Source organism: Podarcis pityusensis (genome assembly GCF_964106645.2).
Source record: "Podarcis pityusensis genome assembly, chromosome: 1".
In the NCBI taxonomy this organism is placed as follows: domain Eukaryota; kingdom Metazoa; phylum Chordata; class Lepidosauria; order Squamata; family Lacertidae; genus Podarcis; species Podarcis pityusensis.
Window position 1 is genome coordinate 52,205,800 of NC_138028.1, and position 16,199 is coordinate 52,221,998.

Genomic DNA, 16,199 nt, shown 5'->3' on the forward strand with positions numbered 1-16,199 from the left:
GTAATAGAGTCATTTGTCACCATGAGCTAACAGACAGCCTATAAGGGTCACCTATCACAATATGATTCAAGGGGGATTAAAATCAAGGCCATGTAGGGTGCTAGAATATTAACTCTTAGCAGGATGATGATGATGATGATGATGATGATGATGGGAGGAAAAATAAGTGGGCTGGAGGTGGGCAGGGAAGCAAAATTATTCCTGGTTTCTGATTTAGACACAGATCTCACTGCTGTTCCACAAGAAAATTTCTTCCTTGTGCAATTCACCTGCCCTGCTGGGAGCCCTCTTGGAAAGGCTATCAGGAGCACATCAGAATGCAAAGTTCCAAGACCCTTTTGGCCTCAGATAAACTTTCCCCAGATTAGCTTTAGTTGGGAACGGTCTTCAAGCTATTCACTACCAATGATGAGCTCATTAAAGTAATGGCCTTCATGTGCATAGGGAAAGGTGCTGTACGACCGGGCAGCTCTATTCTGATGAGTGATGACACCATAAAGACACAGAGGAAAATCTAAATGGAGTTCAAGGCCTCCGTGCGCAGAGGAGCAGACTGCAGTCTTATTGCTTTGAAACAGAAAGGTAACCCCTGTAGGGCAAAACCTTTCATTTTACTGCAGAGAATGTGTCATACACGTCCAATTCCTCTCCCTCCAGAAGCAGCAGGCACGTGCTTTGCAGCCTGAAAAGCTGCCATCGTCATGATGCAATTTCACGAAATATTGGAACAAACCAGAAGAGCGAGGCCTCCAGAGGGAGCCCGAGGTCCCTGGTGCTCTCATTAGGGGAAGGTGAGCAGACACAGCAGTCGAATTCGTACAGCCCAGGAAACCAAAGCACAGCACAGTCGGAACAATACAATTTACTGTATTTTATTATTTATGTGCTTTTTTCTTTCTTTCTTTCAAAAGCTTCTGATTTTTACAAGGGAAAGGGCTGTTAAGAGGAGCAAGCAGCAATAAAAAGGGAAGGCACAAAAGAGATAGTGCATAATGGCATTTTTCTATTAAAAGAACTTCAGCAATCTATTCTCATTGCGGGCCACTTTGTTTTAATGGCTTTGGTGTCACAGCCTAGAAGATCTATCGTAAGTCTTACTGCTGTGTGCTGGAAATAAACAGGGCAGCCCCCCGCCGCTCTGCTCCAACAATATGCACAGTCCGACCGGCCCCATTTCATCCTGGCACAGATGCTATATAAACATATATAGCTAGGACTATGGCATGCATCCTTCTGGCTTTGGTGCATTAGAATCAGAGTTGGAAGGGACCCTGCAGATCATCTAGTCCAACCCTCTACAATGCAGGAATATGCAGCTGTCCCTTACGGGGATCGAACCTGCAACCTTGGCATTATCAGCACCACGCTCTAACCAACTGAGCTATTCAACTAATTTATTGCATCTCTCTAAATTTCTTGCATTTTTCCACAATGGTGGGTGTGGGTCAGTTGTAGACAGTCAAGCCAAAGATGTACTTCCACGGGGAATGTTAATTCTAGCACCAGCTTCCTGCTGGAGAAAAAACAACAACAGGGGGAAAGCTGACCAAAGCTTTCTAGTGTTAAGTATTTCAATTACTTTGATGAATCAGTGAGTGAAAGATGGAAGAAGAGAAGGTTCAGCTTGCATTTCTGTAGGGTATGTAGGGAAAGCATTGCAGAAGCAAGTCTGTGGTGTGGGTGGAACTTATGGGTGATACTGGTTGACAGAGCCCCAGAGCAAGCATTATATGCACATTTAAAAAGGTAAAGGTAAAGGGACCCCTGACCATTAGGTACAGTCGTGACCGACTCTGGGGTTGTGGCGCTCATCTCGCTTTATTGGCCAAGGGAGCCGCCGTTTGTCTGAAGACAGCTTCCGGGTCATGTGGCCAGCATGACTAAGCTGCTTCTGGCAAACCAGAGCAGCGCACGGAAACGCCGTTTACCTTCCCGCCGGAGCAGTACCTATTTATCTACTTGCACTTTGACGTGCTTTCAAACTGCTAGGTTGGCAGAAGCAGGGACTGAACAACGGGAGCTCACCCCGTCGCGGGGATTCAAACCGCTGACCTTCTGATCAGCAAGTCCTAGGCTCAGTGATTTAACCCACAGCGCCACCCGCGTCCCTATATGCACATTTACTTGGGAACAAATCCCACTGGACTCAGTGGCACTTTCTCAGTAAACTGCGTATTACAGGTAATCAGGCTGAAATTAGGAAGAAGACAAAAAATACCCTAAAAGTCCTAGTAATGGATCAACTAAGACATCACAAAGTTATGAACAAGATTTTGAGTAATCTACAGCTCTTCATCAGGCTGAAAATTAAACAAAATAAGGAACACATTTCAAGACACTCTTCCCAACCCTCCTTTCTCACTCACAGACCTTTAAGGAATCTAAGGTAGTTTAAATGATGCCTTGCCTTCGCTCGGGTCATAGAAATGAAAGCAAAACTAATTTAACATCATCAGGACTTTTTGATGCCCCCACCACCCACTTAACTGAGCAGCATGATCACTTTTATCATTGAATCCCAAATTATACACATCCTAAGACACTACTGAATCAATAATGTTCATTGTGACGACTCTCATGCGTTTTTTAATTAACAAAATTTACGTTATCTTATATGGAAGCTTTGCATTATTCATATCTGCAAAATGCTCTGCGGCCTTCTGTTAAAAAGCATGTTAAAAATTGTATTGTACCAAGTATAACCATCTCTATACCATATATATATATATATATATATATATATATATATATGGTATCACTATACAGTTTGCATTAGATATGTTCATTTCCTTTAAGACAACCAATTAAAAGCCCAAGGTAAAAATGTTATATTGCAATCATAATCCAACACGACAGAGACCAGTTTCCCCCGTAAAGCATGAATAAAGCAACCTGGCTTTCTCTAAAAGCTTTCTCTAAAAATTTAATAGTATTCCCACGCCTGTCCCCCAAAAAAGTAATGGATGAGATAGAAAAAGCTGGAGAGGAATCAGTGGTACAGCACATGATGCTGCCAAATGGGTTAGGAGCAATAGGCTACATCAGGGGTAACAAGCATCCTACAGTGTTAGGGCTGGTTCAGCCACAGGTCATCACAGAGACACAGAGACGAGCAGTAAGGTTGATTCTTTATTCAAGGAAACAGAATACCAACAGAAAAACCTATGGTGAATACCAGCAGGCTCCCTCTTCCTCAGCTGCCTGTCTTATGTGTGCAGTGTTTTCTGTCTCTTCTTCTCCTCTCTCACTCAAGCCAGCTGCTTGTTCAGCATCCAACCATTCTGTTCCACCCCCCTTCATCCTCTGACTATGTCCTACCACTCCTCCCCTTGCTCTGAGCCTTCCTCTTCTGTGGCTTCCCTAGGGGGTTCTCTGGCTGGAGTCTCCCACCATTTTTCATCATCCAGCCAGTCCCTGACATCCAGATACTGTGGATTAGAATTCCCACCATACCTGACCATTGGTCATTCTGGCTGGGGCTGCTGGGAATTGTAGTCCAAAAACATATGGATAGTACCACTTCAGCTGCCCCTGGACTAGATGAACCAGAAAGCAGTTTTGCATGTCCCCGTGAATGTAGATATAAAAGGTCCAATTAGCATCTTCTGTCCTTTGAATATGAGGACCTTCTTCCAAAGAAAACAGTAGTCAAGTTTACTTAAAGAAACATTCATGCAACAGAGAGAAAGAGATTCATACTCATCGTAATCTGGGTCATTTAACTGGAAACCAGGTTTTTAATTAAGATTGGCATTTGTGAACCTCCCGCTGACACCCTTTCTCAATCTCATTTCAGGCTGCTTAACTAGCTTTCCAAGAGGGCTGGTAGAATAGAGTCTGAAAGCTCTGGATTTGAAATGTAGTTGCTATTAAGAGGTCTTTTCCACAGCAGAAATAAAATAAAATAAAAACGGCAGATTTAAAATAAAGAAGTGACTCAAGTCCAACTCTTGGATGACCATTTAAATAAGCACTTGTCCTTAATTCAAATCACCTTCCCTTTCTGTCACTACAGTTTAATTAATCCAGAATAACTGCAACCACTTGATTCAATTCTATCCATAATGTCGTGGGAATCTTCACTTACCACTTAAACATACGGGGGAGAGGGGAACCCCACACTTTTAGCATTCTGTCACCATTGTGATTTTGAGCACCTATGAAGGTGGGGGTGATGAAAATTAATTGCAGGATCCTATGATCTCCTGGGATCATGCAACAGACTGGGAAGAGGAGAGGGAGCTGGGTTTCTTAGGGAATCAGAATGGGCTTTGGCTCAGCCATGCTAAAAGTCCCATACATGCCCTTAGGAGTGAGATGACAGGCCTACCTTCACAGTTATTATTTTTACTACTTATTCAATTTCTATACCACCCTTTATCAAAAGATCCCAGGGTGGTGTACAACATTAAGAACACACTTTATGGAGCACAACAATAAACACATAATATAAAGCATAATAATAGGCAGCATAATAAAAAAATAATCATAGTAACAGCCCCACCAGCACCGCCGCAGCTTTAACAGGGCATAGATCAGGCATAGGCAAACTCCGGCCCTCCATATGTTTGGGACTACAATTCCCATCATCCCTAGCTAACAGGACCAGTGCTTAGGGATGATGGGAATTGTAGTCCCAAACATCTGGAGGGCCGGAGTTTGCCTATGTCTGGCACAGATTATTTAATGGCCATAGGCCTGGGTAAAGAGAAATGTTTTTGCCTGGCACCTAAAGACATGTAATGATGGCATCAGGCGAGCCTCTCTGTGGAGAGCTTTCCACCAACAGGGACCCACCATCCAAAAGACCTGTTCTTGTATTGCCACCCTCCAAACCTCTCACTTGGGGCACTTTCACCAACAGAAGTCAATCCAATCAGAAAGGAATCACTTGCTTAACGTTACAGATAATGCAACTTTGTGGAAAGGGGGAAGATGCCATCACCCAATAAGTAGCTTAGGTCAAACTAGAACTATATTGTTAATGAATGCCAACGGAGTTTGGTTTACAATCCTGTTTTATACGTATTTGAGAAGTCAAAGGACTCAGTTAGGATTATTAACAGTGCTATCATGGCATGAAGCATTCTACATCACATACTACTCCCTTGGATCACAAGAATGGACCTTGAAACTTATGGCCTGTTTCCCTTTGAAAAGTTATAAGAAATTCACGGTGGCAGTCTAAGCACTCTACCTTGAGGAGGTTCTTCCTGCAAATAAGGAGGTGGTTCTTCAGCAGCTGCCTCTGCGTTGCTTTCCACCATCTGTGCTTCTGAACTAGGCCCCTGTAAGATAGAAGAAGCTTCATTGCAAACCACAAAGAGACATATGTAACTAAAAGGATGTCTGGAAGAGCCTACAGAGGATCCCGGAACTTTGTGAAAGGATGTCCTTGTAGTTGTCTTGGCCAGAGCAGGGGTCACAGAGCAGCCCTGGCAACTAGATTTGTGGAGACCTACAGCTAATCTATAAAAAATGGTGTGTGAACCATTTCAGATTCGGATATAGTAGGATATCAATGCTGGTAACTTTCCTTTCTCCCAGAGTGATTAAACTTGTTCTCATCACCTCTTTAGGAAAAATAATTACGCTCCATAAAAACCTGAGAATATCTTGCCTTCCTCCTCATATCTGGGGCACAGGATGACAAGATGACTTTTAAACTATCTTCTGTCAAAATGGATTCACTATTTCAACTTTGGCTGAAAAGTGAACTACGCTAGTCTCAGTTTCAACCCTTCAGTGTGTGGTTATTGCCTATATATTTTGCTTTTAAAACCATTAACCATGGCATTTTTCTGGACCAACTTAGTGGGATGGGAATCAGAGGCACTGTATTATGGTGGTTCTGTTCATATCTTCAGGGTTGTGTCCAGAAAGCAGCACTTAGGTAGGTGTTCCTCAGGTCCCTGACACTTGTGCTATGGGGTTCTGTAGGGTCTATCTCCCCCCCAATGATATTTAACAACTATATGAAATTATTGGGAGTGGGTGGTCATTAGGAGCTTTGAAGCAAGGTGTCACCAGTATTGCTGATGACACACAGTTCTACTCAAGCAGAAGAGGCTGTGAAAGCTCTGGATCAGTGTAACTGAATGCAATTCATTTTTAAAAAATCAAAGCAGTTTGCAACAATAGAACATAAAACCAAACAATAAAAAATTACATAAAAAAGTTAAAATCAGACATCAATTAACCATTGTGGAAGGATGTATTCCTAATTGTCTGCCCAGGTAGAATAGAAAAGTTTTCAGCAGGCATTTAAAAGTTGGCATAGAATGGGCCTTCTGAATCTCTATTGGCAGAGGATCTCACAATACTGGGCTGATAATACTAAAGGCTCAGTTTCTTCTTGTTGTTGTCAAATGAGCCTCGCCAAAGCAGAGGTGTTCCTCCTCCTGCCAAAGGTTAGCGTGTAATTTCCAAAGCAATTCCAAAGCAAACAAAGAGGAGTTCATCATATTTTCCTAATGATTCTCAAGACACTGAAGTGAGATACCTGAAATAACCCTCATGGTCGCTTCCAACTCTACAATTTTATGATTCTGTGAAACCATCAGCTGCATCCATTTTCAACTGCATACTTGAATCAGGAATTTTGGTGTTTACCCTCCCAGTTTACACAAAGTTGGAACAACAAGGACTTCAAATATACACAACTTACTTCAAATTGTTTACTTGAAGTTGCAGCTTTTGATGTCTTCACTAATGCAAGTGGAGAGGAGAGGATTTTGCTAATTCCTTGTTCTTGGTGCAACCCCCTGCAGCCCCTGAAAATCTGTTCTGGAAGACTAGGGGAACCTGCAGAACAGGATGGGAGGTGGTGGTGGCATTTGCACTGGGATCAATCCGTTCTACCTGGGCAGTTGTATTTCCACAAGGGCCGACATTGATGCCGAAATCCAGCATCACCTGAGCTCTGTGAGTGCAGTTTCTCCAGAATGAAGTGCAAAGTGTTTGAGGACCAGGACATTCACCGGGAAACCAAATGATTGTTTACAAAGCTACTGTACTACCAACTTTACTGTATGCTTGTGAAACACGGACCACTTATAAACACCATCTCCAACTCCTCGGAAGATTCCATCAACGGTGTCTCAAAAAAAAAAAAAAGTTTACATATCACTTGGGAAGACAGGCGAACTAATGCCAGTGTACTGGAAGAAGCAAAGATCACCAGTGTTGAAGCAATGATTCTTCAACATCAACTTTGTTGGACAGGTCATGTCATTCAGATGCCTGATTATCTTCTTCCAAAGCAACTATTCTATTCCAAACTTAAAAATGAAAAGCGTAATGCTGGTGGTCAACAAAAGAGGTTTAAAGATGCTCTCAATGCAAATCTTTTTTTAAAAAGTAGTATAAACACTGACAATTGGGAAACACTGGCCTGTGAGCACTCCAATTGGAGAACAACCTTTACCAAAGGTGTCGTGGACTTTGAAGATGCTCAAACTCAGGATGAAAGGGAAAAACATGCTAAGAGGAAGGCACATTTAGCAAACCCTCACCGTGATCAACTCTGCCTGGTAATCTACCGTATGTCCCCACTGTGGAAGGACATGTGGATCCAGAATTGGCTTCTACAGTCACTTACGGACTCACTGTTAAGACCATGTTCATGGAAGACAATCTTACTCGGCTACGAGTGATCGCTACAGAAGAAAGGGATCCTTAAGCAGAAGGGGAAACAGACAAAATTATCTCCTCAGCTTTTTCTTTCTTTAAGTCGCATGCAAAGGGCCATTAACAAAGTGATTTGCTTAGTAAGAACAAGGCTCCTCACCAACATCAATATTGGCGAAAGTATTGCTGTAAAAACTTATGACCTTTGTTTTCAAAGCAAACATACATACATAATTTGCAATTATGGGCAAGTATTCTGATTAAGCAGCAAGTGTCACAGAGCCACAAAAAAGGTGTGTGTGTGTGATTGATGTGGCATAACTAAGGTCTCTCATTCAGACTTCCTTTTGTGATGCTTTTCTAGGCACAGATCTGTGCTTTAAAGCACCATGTCCAAGCACTTTCCCCCCCTGCCGCTTTCCCCACAAAAAAATCTACTTTTTACCACTGAATCAGAGCAAATGGCAATCCATAGAAACCCAAATTGTCATTTGTTCCGATTCAGTGTTAAATAGCGGGTTTTCATGGAGAAAGCACCGGGGCAAAAAGAAAGCTCTTGGACAAAGCACTTTAAAGCATGAACCTGTCCCGAGAAAGTACAGAGCAGAAGGTAAATGTGGACAGAATGGATGGAAATGTATGAAAAGATCCAGTCTGTTCTTTGAGATGGAGTATTATAGGTGTGTACTTTTAAGTGAGGAAAAAAGTTACAAACATCCCCATAACAAATGTTCATGGTATTTTGAAGTGTGTGAACAAGGAAAAATGTGTGCATATGTGAACATATACCTCTATCAAAATTGAGGGCTTTCAGCTTGCTCAGAAAGGATGCCTAATTAAGCAGAATCTGCAGTTTCAAATTGAGAATGATGAGTCCTAACTAAACACACATTTGCATCTTGGCCTAAAATCAAGTTCATATTCCACAGAGATGACTGAAAGTCATTCGTTACACACTTAGCAGAGGTTTTTTTTGTTCTTTTGTTTTTGGTACTCAAATGAGTTTACAAATCTCTTGATGGATGTTTTGTTCTTAATTTTACAAAACCAGGTTTTCTAATGAGAACTTTGTTGCTAGGTTTTAGCCCAGAGGGAATTTGAACACTAGAGTTAGAACTCTTTACATACTAGACAAATGAAAATAGAATGTGACGCAAAACAATGAAACTGTCATTTAATTAAAATATAGCTTTGTGACACATGTAAAGCATTATACAAGTGATAATTACTGGTGTTTCGTGACCCTCAAAACAAGGTAAAAATATAACTGGAACTCCAACATTAATCAATTAAAATTAAAATAGCCCTAATTAGTCTTATGTTACCCCTGCAACAGCATGCCTGCTCCCTTTGCTGCAGAATACAGTGATATTCAGCCTAGAAAATCTCCATGCTGGTAAAGAGACAGGAAGAGCAATGGAGGTGGAGGGAAGAAGAAAACAGCTGCGCTTCAGCTAGCCATCATCACACACCAGAAAGCAATCTGCTCCATGCTTATCACCTTTGTTTGCTGTGCCTGATGCTCTTATGCAGCAGTAGTTTTCAGGTAATGTGTCTTATGGAACAATTCTGGTACACTGCATATTCACACTGTGGAAACATTCCTAGTTTGTGGGAGCTTATTACATGCACATCAGTTTCCCTGCTACAACATTAAGAAGTCAGGTAAGAAGGTTCTCTGTGTCCTAGCTTGGATACTTAACCTCCCCATCACCTCAAATTCAAAGTCCTCTCCTTGGTTGGATGCAATCCACCCCATTAAAACCAGTGTCAGTTTCTCCACTGAGACAAATCACAACTTATATATGCATATATAATTACACCTATAGTTTTAGCTTTTGTTATGTTTTACAAATGTTGTACTCCAACAACCTCAAGAGAGCCCCCATCCCTGCACTAAACCGTGATTTACAATGTCACTGACTTTTACAACTCCCATCCCAATTCTTGTCAGTCATGAACCAACCTAGAAAACCAGAGCAGTGGGTTTTTCCCCAATCTGGATTGTGTTCCTAGGAACTTGGGAGTTACTTGGAAGCTGAGCAGCAGTTACTTGACAGATGACAGATAGGTCTACCTGAAATGTTAGCCCTTAGTCCGCTATTACTGATCTTCCCTGCAATATAGATCACTGGGAAGTGATAGAATGATTTTTAAAAGGACATAGTTGTAAAAAGTACCTTGCTGATTTCCCCTTCCAATATAGAATATAGAAAAGTGATAGAAAGTATGTGATTGTAGAACAAGGACTGAGAATCTGTAGTCCCTCCAGATGTTGTGCAATTCCAGTTGTCATGTTGATGGGAGCTGATGGAAGTTGGGGTCCAACAGTATTTGAAGAGCACACCTGTCTGTTTTAGAATGTATGGCACCGCCCTCCATAGGCTGCCACAAAGTAATTCAACCAAGGATGAAATTACCATCACCACGGGATATGTAGCAGGCAGCAGTGGCCAAGTTCATTCCAGCCCCATGAACTCACATAACAGCTATCAAAAAACACAGTGGGAAACAAACGCATGGTGTAAAGGCAATGAACAATGGACACTGCAGTCTTTTGCAAACTCCTTGAAACAAGGTCCTCAGTTTTATTATTGAGGTTACCATGAGTGCGCCACAAAGATCCTGTTTGCAGCCTAGGTCGGTTTCATTCTGGGTCGCTCATGTTGTAATCAATTAACTCAATGCAACAGAATCGCAGCCGCCTGGGTCAAACTGAACTGGGTCAAACTCAGTTTACACCATCTTACAGTTCACTCAGTGGGGCGGAGAACAGAAAAAACAAACAAACCCAGTTAAATTTATTATCACAAGAATTCAAAAAGAAACCTGGACTATGCCCAGAGTTCAGGAATATTTCAAAGAATCACAGAACTGTAGATTTGGAAGGGATACTAAGGGTCATCTAGTCCAACCCCCAGCAGTGCAGGGATTTCAGCTAAAGAATCCCTGGCAGATAGATAAATAGATAGCCAACTTCTGATTAAAAACCTCCAAGTTCGGGCAATGTGTTGTGTGTACGTTTTAATATCACCATGACTGGATGAGATGGTCGTTCTCAGTGCCCCGAGGTATACCCTTGATGGGAGTCCCATGAGCTTGGGGGTGGGGAGTGACTGTACCACCTCTGAGCATCCTTCCTTTCCAAGGATAACGCACAGGTTAACTTGGGTTTGTTTTTGGAACAGGGATGGGAATTCCCTATGTGGTGGTGGGAGGGAGTGGGGGGGACTCTTTGCTTGGGGAAACCAGCCGCCGCCCCGACCCTTTGCCCCCCAAACTGCCCTCTTCGCCACCCGCCCTGGCTCCAGGGAGAGGAGGGAGCCCGCCCCGTGCGCCTTCGGGAGGACGAGGCGCGCGCCCCGCTCACCTTCATGGCGGCGCTCCCTGGCTCTCCCCGCGGCTTACTCGAGAGGAGGAGCGGCAGCGGCGCAAGGTCGCCGCGGCTGCCAGAGCCTTTTCCCCGGCACTGAGCCTCCAGCTGCTCCTCCTACTCCAGCTCTGGATGTAAACACTGGAGAAGGGAAGGAGGGCGAAGGAGGGGACTGGCGCCATGGCAACCCACGCCGGAAGAGGAACGAGCGCGTGGGTCCGCCGGGGGGGCCTGGGGTAGTGGTCGCCATCTTCTACTGGGCAAGAGCATCCTAGAGGATGCGGGGAGTTGCCAACTTTGAGGGAAGAAGGGCCCTGTGTGCAGCAACTTCAGAGGCAGGGAATGTCCTTGCTGGGAATGCTGCTGTACTTGGAGTTTTTGTTTAATGAACTTTATAAAGTCTGTAGGAATCATAGAATTGTAGACTTGCAGGGACCCCAGGGGTCATGTCGTCCAACACCCTGCAAACAGGAATCTGCCTTATACAGAGATAGTTGCAGGGGAAGCCACCATGATGCCCTCCAGGTTTTGCTGGACTGCAACTCCCATCCTCCTTGACCAATGGTCATGCTGCCTGAGGCTAATGGGAACTGGAGTGCAACAGCCTCTCAGGGCACTGCATTGGCTACCTGTGGTCTGCACACTGACTGGTAGCGGCTGTCCAGGGTTTCAGGCAGGACTCTTTTCCCAGTCTTACCTGACGGTGTCCCAATAGTCAGCCTGGGCATGCAGAGCATGTGGTCTGCCACCCAGCATTCAGCACATAGGGAAGGATGCCAACTTCACATTTTAGGAAATGTTCTGTAAGAAAGCTTTAGAATGTGGAAAGATGCACATATTCATGTGAACTTCTGTGATGTGTAGATCTCTGAAATATGCCCCATGTGACGACCATTAACCCGGTATTTCTTTTGTGTGTTTTTTTTTTAAAGAGTTTATTTATTTATTTTCAATGCAGAATCATAACAAAAATTACAAACATTGAATCCAAAATAATACTATGCAAACAAACAAAACGGAATTCTTTTGTGTTTTGGGACTGTGATTAGCAACTCTTCCGAGCCTAGTACAGTGGTACCTCGGTTTAAGAACAGTCCGGTTTAAGAACGGACTCCCAGAACGGATTAAGTTTGTAAACCAAGGTACCACTGTACTGTATTTGGAAATGGAAACTAAGCTTTTCAAAACTGAACATATAGTACAGCTCACACAATGTGCCACTAGAGGGCAACCACAGACTGTTTTGAGTTGCTGTTACATAGGGGAAGAAATCAAGAGAGGAGCATTTGTGAAGCAGAGGGAGTCAACATGAACAGGAGACTAAAAGCCTGTCTAGTTAAACAAGATGACAATCTCAGTAGGCAGGCAGATTGATGCAGGAAAGCTGGCTCAGCAGATGTTTGGATCTTAGGTTATGTAGGACTTTAAAAGTTGAGACCAGCTCTCCAAGATCAGAAACCCACAGGGAGTCAATGGGGTGTATTTCAATACTGGCAAAATAGGAACCAGTATTGTTCACAATGAGCATGAAGCAGTGAGTGTGGTGTGATTAAAGGGGCTATGTGGGTGTACATCAGCTTGCCCAGTCTTGCCAAAGGTGTCCACATTACTAAGGATGTTGGTGAGGGGGCACCTATGTGCTTATGGCCTTGAGTCCTTGGAATCTTGCATGATTGGTTCCAAGATCTTGTGAAACGTGCATGTGTAGGTAATCACAAAGAGACTTCTAGGTCTCTTGCAGTCCGTTGAGCATCCTACATAAGCCTTCTTTCTGCCAAGACATTAAAGGCCATTTACTTTATTTCACAGGATTTGCATACTGGATTGTTATAAAATTTTAAGCAGTTTACTAAAAGGATAAAACAATAAAATTATCCGTTAATCCAACTTTTAAAAAATCAAAAACAACCCCAAAACCAGAATATATGTCCACATCCTGCATGTCTGTGCAGGCTTGCCTAAACAAAAAAGTTTTTTTCAGGCACCAAAAAGAATAAAGGTAAGACACCTACTTATATTTGAGTGCTAAAATAGCAAAAGAAATAATTGATATAAAATGTAACATTGGCTGGCTTGAAGTGTAGAAGATTCCTCAACCTCAGACAGAAAGGATTTGTGGAACTTTGGAACCCCTTTCAGATCTATGGTGTACAGCACATCATATTGCAGCAGCTGTAAAATGATACTGCAGATCTGGGAAAGGTGCAGGAAAGGGTAACCAAAACGATCAAGTGGCTGGAGCAGCTCCCCTTTGTGAAACGGTGGAAAGTGCAACTTAGCAAACAGGTGGGAAAATACTGGTAACCTGCCTGCTTCTTCTCCCTCTCTTCTCACCTTACTATTGCTCCTCAGTACAGTAGGTGCACAGGTGTCCTGAACCTCTGGCCTACCTGGCAGCAAGTCAGTATGCTAAATCCAGAGCTCAAAGTTCAAAGGTCAGTCCATACAAGCAAAGTCCAAAAGTCAGGAAACACAGTTCAGGATCAATCCAAGTAGCCAAATCTGAAGTCCAGCAGTCAGGATATAGACCAGAGTCAAACCCAAAGCACAGTCCTGAGAGGCCCAGGAGCATCCAAAGCAAGTTCCCTCAACATGGGCAGTTAAGCAAACACAGCAGCTCAGCTGCTTCCCTTTTATACTTTGCCTGCTGATTGCAGCATCTGGGCTTGATGAGACATGAGACCCTCACCTGTTCTTCGCCTACTCCGGAACCACACACCTCCCCCCAGAGCTAGTGAGCCCCACCTGGCCAGCTAGGGAGCTGGGCTGTGGGCCCTTGCCTGCCTCAGCCTCCTGGAGAACCCTGCCTGCTGCTCCCTACACCTCAGAGCCCACCATGTTCATGAAGACAGGGGCCCCTCTGGCTCTGGTGATGGGTCCTGCTGCTTTGGTTCCTGTGCATGGATCCCCATCCTTTCGCCATTCTCCATCACCGCCATTCTCCATCACCGCCATTCTCCATCACCCTGTGAGTTCTTCCTTCCTCATCCCCTACTTGCCCCCGGTGTGTTTCAGTCCTGGCTACACCCCTCGGCAGGATCTTCTACCTACTCACCGTCGTCTTGCCAGTTCATGACAACAGGAACATTAAACTCGCTGGTACAGAATTTCCCACTCTGCTGAGTGGCCTGTTCTGTAACCCACATCAGGATCCATCCCGTCTCTACTTTAGATTTTAAAGACATCTTAAAAGGCTTTGTTGAAGGATCTAAGCAAGAGCAGTAGATACTACAAGTACTTTGGTCCAAATTTAATATGGCCAAAAGAGCCGGGGTGGATGGCGGGGGAAGGGGAGAATTAAAGTGGATGTGGATGGTAGACTACAGCTTTGGAACGGGAATTGCTTTGCCAGATAATTAAACTCATTCCTGAAAACTGCCCATTATATAAAAGTAAATGGGAAGAAGGTTGCACAAGAAAAGTCGTTTATGGAGATGTTTGTTTACAAAGTGCTATGAGAGCAGTTAACTATCCATTCATCGGGTTGGACAAGTTTCTAATGTTTCCACAAATTGAATAAGTGACTCACGGACCTCCAGCAATTCATTTCAGCATCCAATCTAGCTCCCAGGCAAGTGGAGTCAAAAGAGAAGGTTAAGAATTGCATTCCACAGACTCATCCGGCTGAACTCCAAGACCAAACTTCAAAATTCCACTCCAGCCCTCAGCTGGGAAGAGTGACCCATGCTGTGTTCGATGCAGTGACCTGGTTTTTGTTTTTCATGCCTAACTATTTGAGATTGTCTGCCCAGCTGTTTTATAATGTGCAGCTGTGAAAGTATGGTTCTCTGTGTCTTTTGAGTGTTGTTTGCAGGGTTTTATACTGAGGTGCACAGCTTTATAGCTACCATAATAATAAGGGTGTTGATTCTTTTGTCATCACTCTGGGCCCTTTGGGCTTGTATTTTAATACGGTACTGTATAGACAGCCGTAGTATAGGACAGTGGAATGAATGCTTAGTATAGTTCAAGTAAGTTTTAAAGACATTTCCTACCAGTCTTAAACTGAAATATGTGTAAGTGTAATCAGGATCCTCAACATGCATGGGTTGGGGGAATCTGTCATTACTGTTATCCAGCAACAATAGGTGCTGTTAAGCCCACCAAGGGGACATGATTACTGCCCAATTATAACAGTTCTGGTTTACAAGCAAAACCCATAAAATACAAAAAATTACAGCTTGGAAATAGAAGCTTAAACAGAATGAAACCAGGAGCAGTATAAACCTAGCAGCAGAGTAACAGTACACCAGTTATTTTAAAAAGTACTAAAAATACTGAAGACTCAAATGCCTGGGGAAATCAGAAAGGCCACAAAAAGGGTACCAGGTGAGCCTTTCTAGGGAGATGTTTGATAACTAGTTTGGCCCTCTCTAGTCAGCACCTGGTGGGGATTCATGGGGAAGGGCCTCAGACAATTATCTTTGGTTCTGAGTAGATGTACACAGATGTGGCATTGAGACTGGGGGCAATGAAAGAAAAGAACTACAATAAGGCAAGGATCACTGAAGAAAAGCTGTCATACTACTAGGACTTGAAACAAGACCGAAAGCAGAAAAGAAGCAAACCTGTTGCATGGTGAAGGGGAGGCGGTTCCAGGCAATGGGTTGAATTGAACAAAGCCCCTGCATGAGCAGTATCAAGTGAAAACATTCATCTCTTGACATAGCTTTCGTATGATCTCATGTTACTTCTGGATCTGACAACAGGCTGTTTTGTGTGCCTACATTTTCCATGTGGCAAGCATTTCCAGAAAAGTGGTGCTTGTACAGTTCTAGTTTCCTTGGAAAGGAGGTCACAGGAGGGTTACAGCATTTTGTAATATTTACATTTATTTACAATTATACGGGTGAAGCATAGATGGAAGCTCCCAGCATAAAGCTCCAACGGATGCCTTGACATCTAGTGCTTCCACATCAGATCTACAATGGGCCTTAAGATGCTTCAGAGCTCCCAAAACTCTGTTTTCCCCATCCTCCTCTCGGGGCCATGCTACGCATGATATAAATCATGGAGTTTCCCCAAGAGTACAAGCTTTCTCTTTCCTAAATTGTTAGTATAGGGGTCCTGAGCCAGATAAGGACCCTAGCATGGGGGCAAAAGATGAAAGCGTCCCCTACTCCTCCCCGTGTCATGCCAGGCCCCCAATCCAGATTAAGCCCCTCTCCCATGCTGACAAAAATGTCTGCATTCAATA

At 43.5% G+C, this 16,199-nt stretch overlaps 1 protein-coding gene across 2 annotated transcripts in view; it reads right to left on the bottom strand.

Moving 5' to 3' along the window:
- LOC308475294 (transmembrane protein 263-like) overlaps nucleotides 1-13,578 on the bottom strand; it is a 331,410-nt gene extending 317,832 nt beyond the window's left edge. The window contains exons 1-2 of one of the 2 annotated variants that reach the window (XM_081002360.1): nucleotides 13,393-13,578; nucleotides 5,198-5,288 (exon numbers count right to left, since the gene is read on the bottom strand). In XM_081002360.1, coding sequence (XP_080858486.1) covers nucleotides 5,198-5,267 — 70 coding nt within the window. In that variant the 5' untranslated portion in view covers nucleotides 5,268-5,288; nucleotides 13,393-13,578. Of the gene's footprint in view, nucleotides 1-5,197; nucleotides 5,289-10,999; nucleotides 11,167-13,392 lie in introns of those variants that run through there. The other variant, XM_081002359.1, reaches the window with a different exon arrangement.
- Nucleotides 13,579-16,199: the final 2,621 nt, after the last annotated feature.